This window comes from Ceratotherium simum, chromosome 5 (genome assembly GCF_057802395.1).
Source record: "Ceratotherium simum simum isolate JZ-2026a chromosome 5, ASM5780239v1, whole genome shotgun sequence".
Taxonomy (NCBI): domain Eukaryota; kingdom Metazoa; phylum Chordata; class Mammalia; order Perissodactyla; family Rhinocerotidae; genus Ceratotherium; species Ceratotherium simum.
Genome location: NC_141904.1, coordinates 61,904,754 through 61,924,934, shown reverse-complemented (window position 1 = coordinate 61,924,934; position 20,181 = coordinate 61,904,754). Strand labels below are relative to the sequence as shown.

Sequence of the window (20,181 nt, the reverse complement as noted above, 5' to 3'; positions counted from 1 at the left end):
TCTATCCCTGAAAACTGTGGAGGCCTAAGAAAAAGTTAATTGTTGCATAAGTTGGAGATTTTGTGAGAGATACAACGATTATGACGATGAGCATCCCCCCACCTCTTTTTCTAATCAGTTCAAATGGCAAGCTACAGTTTGCCTGTAACACGTAGATACTACTAGTGAAGTCAGAAATAATTCTGAATAATGTTCAAAACAAAGAAGGTTTTGTTTAATCTTACATTGTTGCATTAGAAATGAGCCAACAGTCCAATAAGACTTATCACCCTTTCAAGTTTCAATATAGCTTATTGCCAAGTACATTTTTATTTTTAAAGCTCAGCATAAGGGGAAACAGATTAGCAATTGGGTTTAGTCTATACAAAAGAAGTCTGTAACTGTCATGGGTTTTAATACATTTTGTCCAAGGAAATGGAAATAGGACTCTTTTAACAGATATTAAAGACAAGGTAATGATGGACAAGGCCTCTAAATTTAGGATTTAGGATTGAATGTGATCCTGAATAAATTCATCTTTCCGAGCCTTAATTTCCATATCTGAAAAATGGGAATAATAAAATTACATAACTCAAAGAAATTAACATGAATAGTAAATTATCAAATTGGTCTAATGAAAGGGAGAAAAAACCTTTTGAATACAGACAGTAAAGTAGGGAATAATTGATCATCTTGAAAGACTAAGAAAAATAAATGCTACTTCTTAATTCAGTAGGCACTCTGGTCTCCTGGTTATTTTACTTCCAAATATATTTATAGGTCAAAGATGCCTAGGCTTCTATAACAGCGCTTTCTGAGTTAGGAACCAGAGACTTTTGGGCTATTCACAGAATCGTGGTCTTATCAAGTTATAGTAGGAATAAGTAATAAAACAAACAAAAGAATCCAGAAACATTATCTTTAGGAAAAACTGCACTAAAGAATCTGACTTTTGACCCTGGAGCCGAGAGTGCAGGCCTCTATGATTCTAGCCTAGCCTCCCTGGGCCTCAACGACACTGAGATGACATACTCCAGGGCCGTTCCTGTATCCTCACTGTCTATAGAACATGTAGCAACTTATTTGGTCCAGTATCCCCCTAGCCTCCTCATAAAAACGAGCTTGTGGGTAGATGCTTTTGGTGACTGTCCTCTGTTAAGTGACAATAACAAAATACTGACTCATCCAACAAATGAACGTTTTAACAACCCTAAATGCTCCAATTTCCACATGCCAAACAGAATAGACCTCTATTGCCAGCTAATTTGAAAATTTACACTCCAGTTTTTAGCTTAAGATTCTCAACTTTGCTGCCATTCTATCATACAGAAGCAGTCTTGGTATTCTGAAGCTGGAGCAAAATGCGACAAAGTGAAGAAGTTCCCACTGACTGGGCACACAGTCAAATGCATGTCATCAAGACTAGGGGTTCAATCACATGCTGTTCTTTCTTGATTAAAAAACTCACTAATCTGACACACATGGAGGCAGATCCTCATTGTTTTTTGTTTTTGTTTTTACTTTGTGGGCTTACATGTCCTCCTAGTACCTTTTGAAGACCCAACTAATTCTGAAACTTAAAAATGCAATGAGATCTAACCAGAAACATTTAAGTTTATTTTCATAAACTTGCTCACCCTTCTCCTCTATAGTCTAGAGACCTCAATAGGAAGGACTAAAGGGATGAGAAAGAGCTAGAAGTTTAGTCAAGGTCTTAAAAAGCACCTTTAAGTTGGAACAAAACGGCCTTCCCTTATCTCCTTCCCTGTAATAGATCTGACTTGCCTATGGCATGCGGAAAAATAATGCTACATTTTTAGTACTTTTGATACAATTTTTTTTAGCTCCAATTTTTTGTGTATGCCCTGGGGCAAGTTATTTCCCTCAGTTTTCTCAGCTATTAAATAAGGCAATAACAGTACCTATGTCATCAAATTGTAGAGAGGATTAAATGAGTGAATACATGTAGAGTAAACACAATTACATACTCAAATGTTAGCTGGTATTATTTATTTATTTTTCAAAAGTGACACATAGCAACTAAGAGGTCAGGTTAAGGTCATACATTAATGAGGTTTCTAAAAGGACCTTTTTCAAAACCATCTACCGCACTGCCATGTAGAGTACAACTGAGGGGTGATATCACCAGCACTAGAGAATCAAACAATGGAACTGATAAGGACAGTAATTGTGGGACTATGAAAGGAATCTGTACAGACTTAAAGATGAGAAGTCTAAATTCCCTCCCTAGCATATCCAGACACTACAGCCCTGTGGCGAGGTATCGATGTAATTTATGCTTATAGCCTCACAGGCTCATTAATATATAGCAGATGTGCTTTACTTACCAAGCTCTGGTTGTCTGGCAGCATGACAATGATCTGTGCATTATGATCCCAAATCATTCGCCAGAAATCTTTCGTAGTATGTGGCAGAGGATGCTGAGTTATAATAAATTCATTGCTCCTATAATAGCCCTTCAGTTAGGAAGATGAAAAATCAGCAATTATGAACATTTTATTCTAACTTTCTGGTAGTAAAATATATTCATGAAATAAGACAGCATTGTTTTGACCACACTAAAATAATTGAAAAAGGCATTGAGTACATTTGGCTAAATCTTAGATGTACTTCTGCTAACATGTAGACAATTTTCTCTCCACGTGCAATTCACTTCTAGTTACCCCTGCTGTTTTTACTTAATAGTAATTTCAACATTTATTCAAAGACTAGATGGGTGAAATTAACAATAAAATCAGTTCCTTAACAAGCATTGTTCTTAATTTAAGTATTTTTGTACCCAACTGATTAGGTGTCTTTTGTTAGAGGTTTCCAGATACGAAAATCTCTATAATTTTGCTATTACACATGGAGAAATTATTTGAAAAATGAAATCAGTCACATAGGTGGTATCTGCTCTTTAGCACCTTTCAGCTTAATTGACTTTATTTATAATTAACTGTTGACTCTCACCATGATATAAGAAGCATTAATGTAATCTGTTCCTTTCATTCCAGGCAACGGTGCAAGACCCACTCGAGCACGCTCAGCTATCATATGGAAAAAACAAAAACACCACATATGCCTTATTATACACACAGAACCACTACTGCTTTCTGAGATTTACTTGGTGAGTAATGTATCCCCCTGGCTCCCCTTTCTTTTTAAGACTTACCTATATTTTTAGCAAAGCTAAAGTGTTATCAGCTAAGGGAAAATGTAAAATGAAATTTTGCTGCCCGTTCCCAGGACATAGGCATTATAGGAATAAAATTTTACTGTGGGAGAGGTTTTCAAAGCAGATCACTAAGAGAATACTGTGCTGAGATGACAGAGGTTTTCAGATAATTTTTGACCCTGGTTTGATATTCCTACAATTATAGCAACATATTGTATTTTGCTCTTTTGCCATCCCTTTATCCATATCTTTCTCCCTGTAAAGGGCTTAGAAAACAGTGGCCTTTTTCAGTAGAGATAATCTCTCCAACCATCACCCATGCCTGTGTCTACAGTGCGTCCACAGTATCATCTGCTGTGTCCCAAGTTATTTATACAAAGGTCACCACCTATCAACAGTACTTTGATCTCAATAGCCAGAATAATTTAACGATGTACTTCTAGGTGTTCAGATTAATCTGGACTCTAAGTTTTAAAGAAGTGTTAATGCCATAGTGATAATGGCTTTACTTTTTTTTTTAGTTAAGATATGTAGATAAGTAACCTAATCCTTGAATTTTGAGGTGAACTGAAGCTCAATTTCATGTCACGTAGATGCAGCAACTTGCTGGCACTGACAGCCACCCCTCCCAGTTTGATCAAACTGCCTTAGTTGTCCTGAGCATAACTTTTCCCCTTGGTAGTGGTTTCCTCTTTACATAATACATAAAATCTAATGATAAAAATACTAACACAATCAACCAAATCAAACTGATTTTAAGATCTTACATGGCACAACTGAAGAGTTTCTGTTCTTTTCTTTGTTACACTCTTTCTGCGCACTAAAGCATTCCACATATTTTGCATTACATTGTGTGACCAGCTGAAAGAAAAGCAACATTTCAGTTTTCATTCAAAGGTATAATTGTGGACGTGTTAACTAACCTTATTGTGATAATCATTTCACAATGTATCCATATATCAAATCATTACTTTGTACACCATAAACTTACACAATGTTATATATCAATTATATCTCAATAAAGCTGTAAAAACAACAAAACAAACAAAAAAACCAAGGGTATGATTGATAGCATTTGCTTGATGATCTGCCAAAAATATCAATAATCAGATTACTGATGAACAAAAACATTTTTGTGTCCCAAAGAACACTTTTTTGTGTTTCAGGAGTGGTACTTCTCTCAATTACCTTGGTTATTTGTATGCTTGTCTTATTTCTACTATCAGGCCTTAGGCTTCTTGATGATGACAGGTACTATGTGAGCAAGAGATATTTATTGAATTAATGTGGATTTTTCTGTTGACGATGTCACCACTTTTGTGAATTTTTTTTCCTAATTCCATATAGGCACGTGAGACTCAAGTGGGTCTACACTAGAAAAGACTGCTTCTTGGTAATAAGAGCTAATTATGTTTCTTGAACATAAAGGATTTCTTAGGTTCTCAGTAAATTTCTGTTGAACTAAACTGATATTGTTCTAAGGCCATTATAAATAATTAGCACAGTAGTTTGGTTATTCTTCCTGTTTGTATAGCTTGGTTGAACCATTTTGTCAATCCTATTTTTTGGGGGTGTGGGATGGGGCACATCCATCTTAGTAGAGTATTTGGGAACAGCCTCCTCTAAATGCTTTAGTGCTACTGTCAAGGGCCCTGGGTGTAGTTTTCAAGTTTCTGATTCTTGCCTTTTTCTTCTGCTTAAGTTCTCAAGTGGTTAGTGCTTGTAAAAAAATCAATTACTTGGTTTCCAATGGAATGAACTGATTTCTTTGGTTAATTTTTTTTTTAAGTATGTGTAAACAAATATTGCAGAAATAGAAAAGAAAGGCAGAATTTAAGAAGTGTTGGTACTTAATATTATTTAAGAATTCATTTTAAACTTATAAAATGAGACACTATGTCCCTACTATTAATTACTTCAAATAGTTTTTACAGTAGTTTGGATATTATAAGAGGAGAGCTAGCAATTTAAAATTGTTTTGACTGAACTTAGTGAAATTAATCTATTTTTCATTTCATATCACTTGTTATAACTTGCTTGGCAGTCTCATTTCTTTAGCTAAGATTCAAATGAAGGTTTCAGAGTCTAGAGAAAGTTTTACCATGAAAACTAAAACTGCACAGATTCATCTCATTCTTTCCACCTTGACACAAAATGAGAAATTACATATGGAACAGTGTGCAAAAAAAGAATTTAAAAGACTAATGAGAGACTAATAAATTGGAAAGCACTTAGTAATTGGAGAGACAGACAACGTTTGAAAGTTATAATAAATCCTCTGAAACAACTGAGTTTTTCTGATCTTAATTACGTGAGTAGTTCTTATGGTCTTTTTTCACCTTCACCTCAGTCAATTCCATATAAACCCTAACTGCCTTTAAACTTCACGTTCCTATCAAAGTAAAAGAACAACCATTTAGGGAAAGTTAACTTTTCTCTAGTATTCTTCAGTAATTCTTTTTTAGTTTCTAAATTATCTGTTAGGCTAGTCTTTCAAATAGGTTTACTTTTAGGACAACATGTCAACAAATAACCATCCTTAATAAGGAAAAGGTAGATTAGTTCAGAAAAAATACAGAGGATGTTTTTTAAACTAGGATGCCCGACTCAAAGTATTATGTCATTATGGCCAGGGGCTGACATTTATGTTCAGAAAAAGTCATAAACTGCTCAGAAGAAAATATAGCACTGTGCCATCTACTTGGATACCAACAATTCATACATAGGTTGAAACTTCATTTCCTTCACATTACATTAGAAGTGTATAAATAGTAATCCATGTCAGTCTATACATTCTTGCAAAAAAGACATGACCCTCAAACTCAAGGCATTTCTTTACTTCCTTGCTTTTTTTTTTGTTTTTTAACCAAAGAAATGTATTCAAAGGACTACCTTGAATTGTTTTTCCAGTCGTGTCTTTCCTCCAACTCCTGGTATGAGGATGCTGTTCACATAGCTATGCAGCTGATTTGAAGATACTTCAGTCTCCTTTCCAAGAATGGCTTCCAACAAGGCATCATGGATGAAAATGTACTGCTCCTAAAAGGCACATTAGATGGTAGTCACTGAGGAGAGCTGTTAAGGGGCAGCCACCTCTATCCCGTTCATGAAATCTACCTTAGATTAACTCTTCCTCTAACAGGAACCTTCCAGTAAATTTCTTCAAGCATTTACAGCTAGGTGGTTTGCTCTAATACTTGCTTATTCATCATAACTTATTTTAGGGTAGAGTCTGTGCTGATTTTAGCTCTGTATTCCATACCATGCCTCAAACAGTAGGTTCAATGCAGCAAGCAATGGAGAAATGTGTATTCAATGAAGGGCTTTAGAACCATTCTCTCATATATATTTCTCAGGCCAGACAACATGTTTAACTCCCCATATCATCGAACACAGCCTAGCTACTACTGTATCTGCTTCAAAAGTGCTTGTGTAGTTATTAAGAAATCTAAATTAAAGATCCATACAGAAATGGTAAACTAGGAGTCAAAGAATAGTATATCATGGTCAGGATATCTTCTAATACAAACCTGTGAATTCCTTCAAGCCCTAAGAGAATGAATCTGGCTCCTCAATATCATTCAGCTTTCAGTTAAAGCATGTGCTAGAATCGCACGAAAGCACTGGCAGATACTCCTTACCTCAGTCTGGACGAGGTAGTTACGCTGTGTCCTGATATGCTTCAGGAATCCCAGGACATTAACTGTGCTTTTGTCTTTTATCTGTTGCAGCATGCTGTCTATTACAATGTAGGTGCCTGTCCTGCCCACACCAGCGCTGGAAGAAATGCAGACACTCAACTAGCACCTTCTGCTTTATCAAGTCATTAACTGTGGACTGGAGAAATTACAATCTTAATATTTAACGAGCTTAGAAATAACCTTGTTGTTTAGATAACCTAGTGTAGTTGATACAGGTTATTCATTATGGATAGCATCCAAAAACTTTAGTAGGACTTTTCCCACCTCATGAGTCTTGATGGAGAGCAAAGACTGCCTTTATACCATAGGAACTGGAGAAAGATGTTACGTATCTGCCCTCTTGGCCTCCCCTGCAGCTCAAGCTCAGTGATGCAAGGGACAGAGAGATGTCTCTCCTGGCAGCAGCCGTCTCCACACCAGAACCACATCTACAGAGTCATTGTGTAGGGAGTTTTTCCTTGCTGTTTAGGCATGGCCCTGGTTCTCTAATTCTCCCAGTAATTCTGGGGGTACCCATCATCCTTTCAATAAACTTCTTTCTGCACAACTCCCCCAGTCTGCCCAGTATTAGAAAGTTCCCATTGGGGCCGGCCCTGTGGCTTGGCGGTTAAGTGCGCGTGCTCCGCTACTGGCGGCCCGGGTTCTGATCCTGTGCGCGCACCGACACACTGCTTCTCCCGCCATGCTGAGGCCAAGTCCCACATATAATAACTAGAAGGATGTGCAACTATGACCTACAACTATCTCCTGGGGCTTTGGGGGGAAAAAGGAGGAGGACTGGCAATAGATGTTAGCTCAGAGCTGGTCTTCATCAGCAAAAAGAGGAGGATTAGCATGGATGTTAGCTCAGGGCTGATCTTCCTCACACACACAAAAAAGTAAGTTCCCATTAAAAGGGGTGCTTTCCTTTAGTAATCCGGGTATAGAATAAGAATGCCACATCTGGAAAATTTGGCCTCTCATTCACATTTCCTAATTGTCATTAAACAAAAATACTCAGGAAGACCTAAGTTCTATAGTACTGAATAACAAGCTTCTTTTGGCAGAATCCGCCAGCAGGTTCCCCATCTCACACAACTCCACTGATACCTAAGCTCTTTGATGGACTTTCATCTCTATTTTAATGATTCCTAAATGGGTTAGCAAAAATGTAGAGTTCTCATGGGATTTTAAACAGAAGATGGGTTCCAATTTCTGCAAAGGACTTTGCATATTATAAGAAGACCCCAGAAGATGTGCTTAGAAAATGCTGTGCAGCTGTGCAACATAAATCATAGAATAAGCAACATCCATTTTAATACCAAAGTGAAAAAAAGAGCCAAAAATGCAATTACAAATGAAACAAAACAAAAGCATTTTTAAACAACCAACTAAGGTTGTTTAAGGTAGTTAAGGAGAGAAAATAGGCTTTACAGCAGGCTTTCCCAGTGCTTTTTAAAAGGTATTTTATATAGCACATATAAACTAAAGTTTTGAAAATAAAATCCTTTTATACATATTATAAATATTATTTTAGAGGAACCCTACAGAAAAGCTATATACAAAAACTCAAAATCTCTAGTGTAGAAAGCTCTAAAGTTCTGTTTAAGGTCAGATTTTTATGTATTAAGAGCAGCCTACAATTTCCCTATAAACAATGGGGATTTTATTAATAATAAGATGATGTTATAAAAACTAGAGATTAATCCTCTAAAAGCAGATTTTGTTTTAACCTCAGAAGCAGCAGATGATTTCTTAATATTATGGGACTATAGTTACTTTACAGAACTCTAACAAGTCTTATTGGTCCCAGTTTTCAGTGGAAATCTCAGTTTCTAAATCAAACAAAGCAGTAGCAGAGCTACAGTGGTCCAAGTTCACAGGCCCACACCCCGTGCTCTGCCCGCTTCAAATGTAGAATCCCAGGCAGAAGGAGAGAAAGACTCTGGCCCCACCTGCAGTGCACCAACACAGGGCCCATTTCTGGCATCCGTGCTGCTGAGGATCTCCTCACAAAGGTCAGGACCGGGAGGGCGTACTCGGGAACCCCCATATCAGGCCACTGCGTGTAGTGATACTGGATCACCACCCTTTCATTCTGACGACCCTTGGGATTTCCCTTCTGACCCTATGAGAAAAGTGAAAAAAGATGTGGATAAGATTCTGGATAAGAATAACGTAAAGATGTCAGGAAACAACCTCTGACCTCATACACCGTAATTACTGTTCCTGCGCTAGGTCATTTTCTCTTTGTGGCCGTCTCATGCACTAAATGGAGACATTACCAGCTGGACGGGACGTATCAGACATCTCTTAGAGGAGAAAATGGTTTAAGATTGTACCAAGAATGAATGTTTAATATCAGTGTTTTGAATTTGGAACCATCCAAAGCATTTTGTCAATCGCCTACAAGGCCTCCATTTCCTGACTTTCTGCCCCAACTCCAGAAGGCTTAGGGCTTTGCTGTCATTTGACCGTGGGCCTGACTCGCATCCTTTCTCCACTGTCCAGGCTGGACCTTCAGGAGCCCGAGTGCTGGCTCCTGCTGTACACTCTCCAGGAAGCATGCAGAAAATCCGCCGTGACAAATGGTTCTCAATCTCTAGGGTCAAAGGCAACAATACATTTACCTGTCACTTTCATAAATGAATTTTTCAGGTAGTTTTCTTTTAAGGGGCTGAATTTCTTACATTTTAACTACTTTGGATGAAGAGTTTCCCCAAATAAATCACTTGCCATGATATGTTTTTTTCTTATTACCAATACTTCTAAAAATTTTAACTTTTTTTTGATGACTCAGGGTCGTTAATCAATCAACACTGAAGCTTCTAGGGTGTCTGGCCCTGTGCTACAAAGGCCCTGGATGGCTTTGATTTCTTAATTCTTCCGTTAACTCTCATTTTCCTATTTCATTCTCATTTTCAGTTATTACTTTTTCCTCTTGTCAGTGTGCAAAGCACCTAAAGTACCTATTTGACCTCCTCCTCTGACTTAAGCTGTTTTTCTAAAACAGGAGTATGTGGGCCATGTTTAAATACCTGAAGGGTTTCCATGAGCAATGGGCTTTATAAGTATAAACTGGTTATTGGTTAGCTTGAGGCAGCTAACAGCTCTATTGTGGAGAATACAGATAAATACAGTGGCGCTGACTTTTATATACTTCTGCCATTCTCAGAAAAAACTATACATAGAAAGAACTGTTAACCTTGGATCACAAATGGGCTTCAGAGCCACTGAAACTGTACATAAAAATCTGAGTAAACATGAATTCTTCTGGGGCAAGGGGGCTACAGTTTATCACATTCTCAGAGATGTGCAAGACCCATTGCTACAAACAACTGACGTACCTCAGCCTCTGCAGAGTCTCATTTTTCTTAATGAGCATCTACCTAGAGTTCATAGTACTGCTGTAATGATCTAAGAGTCTTTATGGGACTGGATTTTGAAAAAAGAGAAACTGAGATAACTTGAAAGCAGCATTTCCACAAGGCGTGACTCTCAGGATGTTAACAGTTCGATAGAAAAAGGTTTTATGGTTGTCACATTAGGAAACAGTAGGCAAAACAAAGTTATATAGGTTTCTTAACTGGAGCACTCTGGTCACTTGTGTTCATTGTAGTCTCTAAGGGGAGAGACATATTATGTAGCTAGCATTCATTTCCCATACTTATTGAATAGCAGATCTGACTTTTGCAAGCATCTTGCACAGCTAGTATTCCTTGGAACACACTTTGGGAAACAATGCTTTAAAGCTGTCAGAAAATTGGAATTAAAAAGCTAAATCAACAAACAGATGCTGCCATATTTGCTGGTTACCAAAACCTAAGAAGACCTTTTTCTTTTTTAAATGAAGCCTTCTTCATGAAGAGATTAAAGAACTCAATCAGGCCAGTTAAATTCTATTATGTGCTTTGCCAATGTCTTTCACACCATACATTGATGTCAATCAAAAGACTTGTGAAAAAATGTTTTAAAAATACATTTTTTTTTAAACCAAGTTGGGTATGAGAATTGGCCTTGGTTGTACAGTAATTTTCATACAAGTTTAAAAAAGAGAAGCCCTGGCAGCCCACCCAGTTCCTTCAATACCTTTTTCACTTTTGTATTTCTGACTGAAAAACGACGAACAGTATAGCAGGCATGTATTTTTGTGCTCTTCAGTGTGACAATGATGTTTCCATACTCCTCGCTATTCTCTGTTGGCCAATACTGATCACATTTCCGCTGCAAAAAGAAAAAGTTATGAATTATATCTGCAAATTTATGCCCCAATTCTACTGTTGATAATGTGATTTCAAATGACAATATCAAAACACAGGTAATATCACCATGTAGTTGACTGAAAAAGGAATGCATAGGCTGAACTGCTGACAGGCAGACATGACCTCTGAAGAGGTTAATCTTGGGACAAGTTTGGGCAAGATCATTTGAGAAACGGACCTTGTATTCATGATCATCTTTCAACACATGATGTACTTTAAAGGAGGCCTAAGAAAGAAACCTGTATGTTTGACCTGTAAGAAATGTGGGTAGGATACGTTATAAAGGAAGTTTAAGTATCATTTGGGAGGTCAGGCTGCATTCACAGTTACAAGACACTTTCTCGTAACTGTGCGATTCTTCGTGTTACAACATGGGTCACCAATGCAAAACAGACTCCACAGTCAAAGTGAAGCGGTAGTGATTCTGAGCAATGAACCTGAGGCATAGCCCTTATTCCAGCCTAAATTAGCATCATCTAATAAATTCTAAAATATTAATCACCATCTTAAAGGTCAAGTGTTTAAGCTGTCTTTACTTCCCCCAATCTGAACTATTTGTAGTTCCTTGACTATACTATGTTTCTTCCAACTTTCCTGCTTTTGTTCTTTCCATCCCCTGTACTTGGAATGTCCTCCCTTCTCTTTTCAGCCTGTGTAACTCCTCCTTCTTGTCATCGTTCAAATCTCATCTCAAATATCAGCTCCTTTCCAAAATCTCTGTACTAGAGGATGCATTCATCCATTTTGCAGCATTCCTCTAACACCCTATTCATCTCTATCATCACATTTAATCTACTCTGGAAAGTGCATAGCTCTCTTTCCCATCAGGTCACAAGTAAGGTAAGGGCAGAGAGAACACTTTTCATTTCTATAACTCTTTATCTTTGGCCAAGTTCCTATCCTACAGCAGGTACTCCATAAATATTCTTTTGAATGAAGGTACATGATTAAGATATTAAGTCAAGAGGCTCTTACTCTTCCTTTTTCCACAAGGTTCGTAATCATGACAATGATTCCAGTGTTTTGTTCCCAAATCATCCTCCAGAAATCTTCAAATGTAGACTTTAAAGGGCCCTGGGTGGCGATGTAGGCTTTCGCTTTGTTGTAACCCTTCAAAGATGACACAGCACACAGTAAGGTGAAAGCAGCGTCACAGACCACTTAATCATTCAAGTGCCTTCCATATCGAACAGGCTGTGTGTTTAGTGAAAGCTCTGTGCGGTATCAAAACACATTCAACAGTCTCTGTGGCACTCTTCAATGATCAGAAACAGGTTTATAAAAACATTTCTGACTTACATCGACATAGTTTGCATTAATGTAGTCGCTGTGCTTAGAGTCTTTTCCTGGTAAAGGTCTTAACTTCACCCTACTGTGATCATCTATAGAGGATAAGAAAAAAAAAAAGCAAAAAACAAACTGTATAATTCAAAAACTAGCAGCATTCTAAAGCACAAAACAAGGCAAATGCAATGTGGCATCTCCCAGAGTGCCCCCAGAACCCTTCTGGCAGAAGAACAACTGAAAACTCAAAGCTACAGCATTCAAACCCATCTCAAAACACAGGGACACTTCCGTCTCATGCTCTGGCCTGTGCATGCCCAAGAAATGCAAACTGAGATCCTTATTAGTTCATGTAAAACAACTGCAAGTTGCAACCCTCCAAAATTTCCTTGTCCTATATTTTAAAACCAACTTCGAAGGCCTTTGATTACCTATGCCCCTGTCCCCTCCCCATTAATACAAATATAAAAAGGTGATTGTTATATTGAATCCAGAACATCTATTTTCAGGAGATTCCATTGCTAAATTCAGTTGGAGTCCCTGCCACCCCAACAGAACCTAAGTAATTGAAGGAACCTGAGCTGCTTCTAAAAGTAATCTCCTTGCAGGAATCTGAAGTCAACGATCAGATTTTAGGATCCCCTTAACATTAGCTTATGAACAAAAGGTGCGTGGTGATATGCACCTCTAGTTGTCCAATAGAGTGAGCTTGTATTTTTAGGATAACAAATTAAATAAAAGGAAGCTGAGGTCATAATTTTATTTTCCCTGGCTAGAAACAGAATGGGCTAAAGCCACTTTACGTTGCTGTCTATAATTATGATCATAACAGGCTATTCAAAAAGAAGTCCAATGAGTGCAATAGCTTAGACATTACTGACTTCAGACTGTATCATGCACTTTTTGAAAGTCCTCTACATTCTTGGAACTGTGAATTGCTTTTGTTGCTCTGACATACTCTCAAACTACTGTTGATATGAACAGGGGCTGCCTGATATAAACAGGCCCCAAATGAAAAATTTCTCCTAAGGCATCTGGATATAAACTGGTATCCCTTAGCAGCATTATATTGTATATTGTTATTTCTCAGAATGACAAATAAGAACACGTACTCTTCAGGTTGCAAAATTCATATTTAACCAAAAAGGTAACAGACTGGCTAATAGATCAATATAGGAGGTGGCATGGTGGCATCCACATATACCTCGAAAGTTGTGCTGACTCCGTGAGGGAAGGCTTTTCCTACATTGTGTTTCTGGCACATTCACAGACTAATTTTTATTTGTTTCATGACATTTTTGTGCTACTCTTTGCTATATAAAGGCATTAATATAAAGGTAAACCAAGGTGACAGGTGATGTGTCCAGAATTTGACCAGTGTCCAGGAGAACACCAAAACCCAACTCTCTGAACTTATGAAAATAAAACCACTTCTAATTTGAATTTGTGGAAGTAAAACCACAAATTAACTTGTGAAAGTATAACCACATCTAACCAGAGACGGTGATTTTCCAGCAAAACACTCTGATCCTTGGGCACATCACACAGAAGTTGCTTTGATTTCCTCCCTCTTCTTTGCCACATACTTTTAGCCTAGGCAGTGAGGTCCCTATAAGAAAAGGTTGCTATGGCAAAGAGAATGCTATGTGTGGACATATGCAAGACATATATGTGTATATACTCCTGCCTGACTAATATGGTTAGAAATGAGGCATACAGATGGACAAATCCTCACAGTCTCAGGAAGGGGAGCCTGGATTGCGTTAGGCAACAAACACTGCCACAGTCAATCCAGTCAAAGACTGGCGAGAAAAGCAAAGTCAGACTCTTCTTCCTTGTTCCCTTTTTGACCTTCTCCTCACTCTCTCAGATAACTGAAACAAATACTCTTATTAAAAAATGACTTGTGGTTCTTTTAAAGCTTTATGTAGAGAAAGAAGTAAAACTATATTCATAGATGACAGGATCTTGTATATAGAAATCCTAAGGCCATATATGACAAGCCCACAGCTTTCATACTCAATGATGAAACGCTGAAAGCTTTTCCTCTAAGATTAGGAATAAGACAAGGATGTCCACTTTTACCACTTTTATTCAACATAGTATTGGAAGTCCTAGTCAGAGTGATTAGGCAAGAAGAAGAAATAAAAGGCATCCTAAATGGAAAGGAAGAAGTAAAACTGTCACTATTTGCAGATGACAATGATATTATATATAGAAAACCCCACAGATGCCATCAAAAAAGTGTTAGAAATAATAAACAAATTCAGTATAGTTGCAGGATACAAAATCAATACACAAAAAGCTGTTGCATTTCTATACACTAATAATGAACTATCAGAAAGAGAAATTAGGAAAACAATCCCATTTACAATTGCAACAAAAAGAATAAAATACTTAGGAATAAATTTAACCAAGGAGGTGAAAGACTTGTATATTGAAAATTACAAGACATTAATGAAAGAATTGAAGACAACACAAATAAATGAAAAGATATTCATGCTTATGGATTGGAAGAATTAATATTGTTAATATGTCCATACCCAAAGCAATATCAGATTCAGTGCAAAATCCCCTATCAAAATTCCAATGGCATTTTTTCACAGAACTGGAACAAACAATCCTAAAATTTGTATAAAACTATAAAAGACCCTGAATAGCCAAAGCAATCTTGAGAAAGAAGAACAAAGCTGGAAGCATCGTGCTCCCTAATTTCAAACTATATTACAAAGCTATAGTAATCAAAACAGTAACGGTACTGGCATAAAAATAGACGCATAGATCAAAGGAACAGAATAGAGAGCCCAGAAACTTACGCATACATGATCAATTAATTTACAACAAAGGAACCAAGAATATACAATGGGGAAAGGGAAATTTCTTCAATAAATGGTGTTGGGAAAATTGGATAGCCACAGGCAAAAGTTCAAGAACTGGACCACTATCTTACACCACACACAAAAATTAACTCAAAATGGATAAAAGACTTGAATGTAAGACCTGAAACCCTAAAACTCCTAGAAGAAAACATAGGTGGTAAGCTCCTTGACATAGGTCTTGGCAATGACTTTTTGAATCTGACACCAAAAGCAAAAACAAACAAGAGGGACTACCTTAAACTAAAAAGCTTCTGCATAGCAAAGGAAACTATCAACAAAATGAAAAGGGAACCCACTGAATGGGAAAAAATATTTACAAATCATATATCTGATAAGGGGCTAATATCCAAAATATATAAAGAACTTATACAACTCAATAGCAAAAGAAGCCAATCTGATTAAAAAAATGGACAGAAGATCTGAATAGACATTTTTCCAAAGAAGACAAACAGATGGCCAACAGATACAGGAAAAGATGCTCTACATCATTAATCATCAGGGAAATGCAAATGAAAACCACAATGAGATATCACTTCACACCTGTTAGAATGGCTTTATCAAAAAGACTAGAAATACCAAGTGTCTAACAACTATCAGAACTAATAAATGAGTTCAGCCAAGGTTTAAGAAAGAAGATCTGTATACCAAAATCAATTGTATTTCTATACACTAGCAATGAACAATCTGAAAATAAAATTAAGTAAACAATTCCATTTACAATAGCATCAAAAAGAATAAAATACTTAGAAATAAATTTAAGAGCTCAACACTTGTAAAATGCAGACTATAAAACATTGTTGAAAGAGATAAAAGATGACCTAAATAAATGAAAAACATCCCATCTTGATGAATTGGAAAACTTAACGTTGTTAAGATGGCAATCCTCCCCAAATTAATCTACAGATTCAGTGCAATCCATATCAAAATCCCAGCTACATTTTTCACAGTAATAGACAAGCTGATCCTAGAATTAATATGAAAACAAAAGGGACCAAGGATAGCCCAAACAATCTTGAAAAAGAAGAACAAAGGTGGAGGACTCAGTTTCCAATTTCAAAACTTATTCCAAAGCTATAGTCAGTAATCAATACAACGTGGTACTGACATAAGGGTAGATATATTGATAGATATATAGAGAGATTAATGGAACAGAATTGAAAGTCCAGAAATAAACCTTTACACTTATGGTCAGTTGATTTTCAATAAGGGTGCCAAGACAATTCGAAGGGGTGAAAAAAGAGTCTTTTCAACAAATGGTGCTGGGACAGCTGGATATCAACATGCGAAAGAATGAAGTTGGACCTCTACCTCATGCCATATACAAAAAATTAACTCAATGGATCAAAGACCTAAATATAAGAGCTAAAACCATTAAATTCTTTGACAAAAACATAGGTGTAAATATTCATGATTTTGGATTAGGCAATGGTTTCTTAGATATGACACCAAAAGCATAAGCAACAACAACAAAAATAGATAAACTGGATTTCGCCCATATTAAAAAAAAAATGTACTTCAAAGGACACCATCAAGAAAGCGAAAAGACAATGCACAGAATAGGAGAAAATATTTGCAAACTATATATCTGATACGGGATTTGTATCCAGAATGTATAAAGAACTCTTACAACTCAACAATAAAAAGACAAGTAATCCAATTAAAAAATGGGCAAAGGAGCTGAATAGATATTTCTCCAAAGAAGATACACAAATGACCAATAGATACATGAAAAGATGCTCAACATTACTAATCATTAGGGAAATACAAATCAAAACTACAGTGAGACCCTATCCATTAGGATGGCTATTATTAAAGAAAATGAAGTAGCAAGTGTTAGATGTGGCGACATTGGAACCCTCATATATTGCAGATAGGAATGTAAAATGATGCAACAACTTTGGAAAACAGTCTGGCAGTTCTTCTAAATGTTAAACATAAAGTTACCATATGACCTAAGTATTCCATTCCTAAGTATATACTCAAGAGAATTAAAAATATATATCTACACAATACCTTGTACACAAATGTTCATCAGAATTATTCATAATAGTCAAAAAGTAGAAACAATTCACATGTACATCAAATAATAAATGAACAAACAGGGCCAGCCTAGTGGCGCAGCAGTTAAGTGTGCGTGCTCTGCTTCGGTGGCCCAGAGTTTGCAGGTTCAGATCCCAGGTGCGCACCGATGCACCACTTGTCAAGCCATGCTGTGGCGGCATCTCATATAAAGTAGAGGAAGATGGGCACAGATGTTAGCCCAGGGCCAATGTTCCTCAGCAAAAAAGAGAAGGATTGGTGTTGGATGTTAGCTCAGGGCTGGTCTTCCTCACCGGAAAAAAAAAAAAATGTGGTATATCCATACCGCGGAGTATTATTCAGCCATAAAAAGGAATGAAGTACTAATACAAGGTACAAAATGGGTAAATCTTGAAAACATCATGCTAAGTAGAAGAAACCAGACACAAAAGGCCACAAATTGTGTGATTCCATTTACATGAAATGTTCAGAATAGGCAAATACTTAGAGACAGAAAGTAGATAAGTGGTTTCTAGGCACTGGGGAGAGGGAGGAATTGGGAGTGACTACTAATGGGTAAAGGGGTTTCTTGTTGGGTTGCTGAAAATGTTTTAAAATTAGATAGTGGTGATGGTTGTATAACTCTGTGATTATACTAAAAACCACTGAAATTCACTTAAAATTTAAATTCAAATGCGAATTTAAATTAACTTAAAATGGGTGAATTTTATATGGTGTGTGAATTATATCTCACTAAAGTAATATAAAAAAATTTATCTACAGTAGTGTTCAAATTTAAGTGGTCCAATTTAAATGCACAATTTTTTATTTAAATGCACTAATTTTATGTAATGTGTTCCTTACCATAGTGTATGTTAACCATAAACATCTGGGCCCTTGCCCTCAATATCAAAGCATACATTAACTGCCAGTGACCCAATTGGCATTCTAGCTATAGAAGTAGCCTGTGCTCCTAGGGTATTTCTTGAGGCTCCGTAAGAAGAACGCTTATTTGCTTGAGTTCCGAACCTCCAGGATACTCTTGACCTTGGAAATATGTTGGATAGGACTAAGCACATGGGCCACAAGGAGCAGAGGCTCATCATTTAAGGTATAGACCTATTACCTAGTCTTAGAATGACTGCTGTGAAATTTGGCTTACTTGATTCAACTCTCAGTATTTCTATTTGTATTAAAAGCCGTGGCTTTCACTGGTTAAGCACAATGTCAAGATAGCCATATGACGTTAAAATTTTGGTTCCCAGCATCGGATATGAAATCACTTCATGTGAAAACAGTCAAGCTCAGAACACTTTCTCTCAATCACCTTATTATTAGGCTGAGATCTGACAGCTTAATAAAAGACTAAGGGGGCAGAAAATGTTCCCACTTCTTACACATGGTTGAAGATGGGCTAATGAGAGGTTAACTTGCAAGTGTAATTCTTTCTTGGCATCCTGATTCTGATTGCTTGGCTTTCAGCTTAGACCCAGCATGAAGATTTAATTTCCTCACAGTTGAAGATAGTTTCTAGTTTATTACTCACATGCTAAAATGTTGATGTATCTGTTTTTGTGCTTGTTATCTGGATGATTGGAATGTTCTGCAGTGATGTTCATATCAGCCGTACAGCGTTGGACTTCCTAGTGAAGAAAACAAACAGCAAGATTTCAAAGACTTTAGACAGACTTTAGATGTTTAAAAACAAGGCTGCAGCAAGAAAGGAACTATTTACATCCAAAGGCATAAAGTATTTACTCACTCCATAACCAATGCCACCGTTATCTCCCCAAACTCAACTTCAGAAATAGTTACTGACATATTCATAACAAATGTATGAAGGATGTGAACAAGATAAAAGGATTTCATTCTTTACTAATTCATCAATCACCTACTTTATTCCAGATTTTGACCTAGGCTTGGAGATTAGAAAACAGTATCTCTTTTTTAACATGTCACGGTCTGATGGGTGAGAAAAACGTGCAAAAGGATAGTGACAGCCAAATGTGATTAATAGAAAAGTGGCCTGAAGAAACTATGATGGGAGCACAGAGGAAGGCTTTAGACAGGAGAGAACTCAACTGTGTCTCAAAGGATGAACAGGAATATTCTAGGCAGAAGTATAATCTCCACCATGATTTGCAATACGCTTACAGGCCTTATGGCCTTGTTTTATAACGATCAGACTGCAAATTGACTATAAAGACTCAGTCCCGAAATGACACTAATATAACTAATATATAGCCCAATCAACTGTCATATCTGGCTCAAACATACATGGCTCTGATGAATTATTTGTTAACGCTTTTATTTAAATTATCCTTTAGAAAAACAGCAGTGGAAGAAGCAACTCTCTTCAGCTACCTTTGCCATGGATATAAACATCATCTATTAGCATAATACAAGGTTGCTGAAAAGCCAAATTTTTCTACGCTGTACGCTTCAAACCCAAGAAAGCGCTGAAGCTAACTAATAACGGAAGTCATTAGTAGTGCACAGCTGCTACAAAGAGCAGGAGCAAAGTGGCACAAAATTATCAGGAGAAATGTTTTACACATAACAGATGTAACAGAGTTTAGGAGCACGCAGACTGTTTTTCACAAAGGAGTTGCATAGCAATTATGGATGTTTTCCACAGCATTTACATTAGGCATAATGAAAACAAGGAACTGGTTGTCTTTTATATTTCCCAAGTACTTCTGAGTGAGTTCTTCTCTCCAAGGAGGAACTCACTGTAATCAAAGATTTTAACTAAGGTAGAAAAACAAAGGGTCATTATCTATTCAAAGAAACCATTCATGGACTCTTGATTCTTAGAAGCTGTATACTGAATTTTCCATAATTGTAGGCCTTCCCCGTTGTCAAAAAAAAAAAAAAAAAAAAAAAGCCTCACAGGCATT

At 36.9% G+C, this 20,181-nt stretch overlaps 1 protein-coding gene across 5 annotated transcripts in view; it reads right to left on the bottom strand.

Annotated features, from left to right (window-relative positions):
* Window positions 1–20,181, bottom strand: part of PTPRG (protein tyrosine phosphatase receptor type G) — a 687,787-nt gene that overhangs the window by 17,324 nt on the left and 650,282 nt on the right. For all 5 annotated transcript variants that reach the window (XM_014793421.2, XM_087431273.1, XM_004419875.3 and 2 more), the window contains 10 exons: window positions 18,828–18,924; window positions 12,399–12,481; window positions 12,075–12,209; window positions 10,927–11,061; window positions 8,793–8,965; window positions 6,799–6,934; window positions 6,050–6,196; window positions 3,925–4,018; window positions 2,953–3,029; window positions 2,328–2,456 (listed from right to left, as the gene is read on the bottom strand). In XM_014793421.2, the coding sequence (XP_014648907.1) occupies window positions 2,328–2,456; window positions 2,953–3,029; window positions 3,925–4,018; window positions 6,050–6,196; window positions 6,799–6,934; window positions 8,793–8,965; window positions 10,927–11,061; window positions 12,075–12,209; window positions 12,399–12,481; window positions 18,828–18,924 (1,206 nt within the window). The remainder of the gene's footprint in view (window positions 1–2,327; window positions 2,457–2,952; window positions 3,030–3,924; window positions 4,019–6,049; window positions 6,197–6,798; window positions 6,935–8,792; window positions 8,966–10,926; window positions 11,062–12,074; window positions 12,210–12,398; window positions 12,482–18,827; window positions 18,925–20,181) is intronic.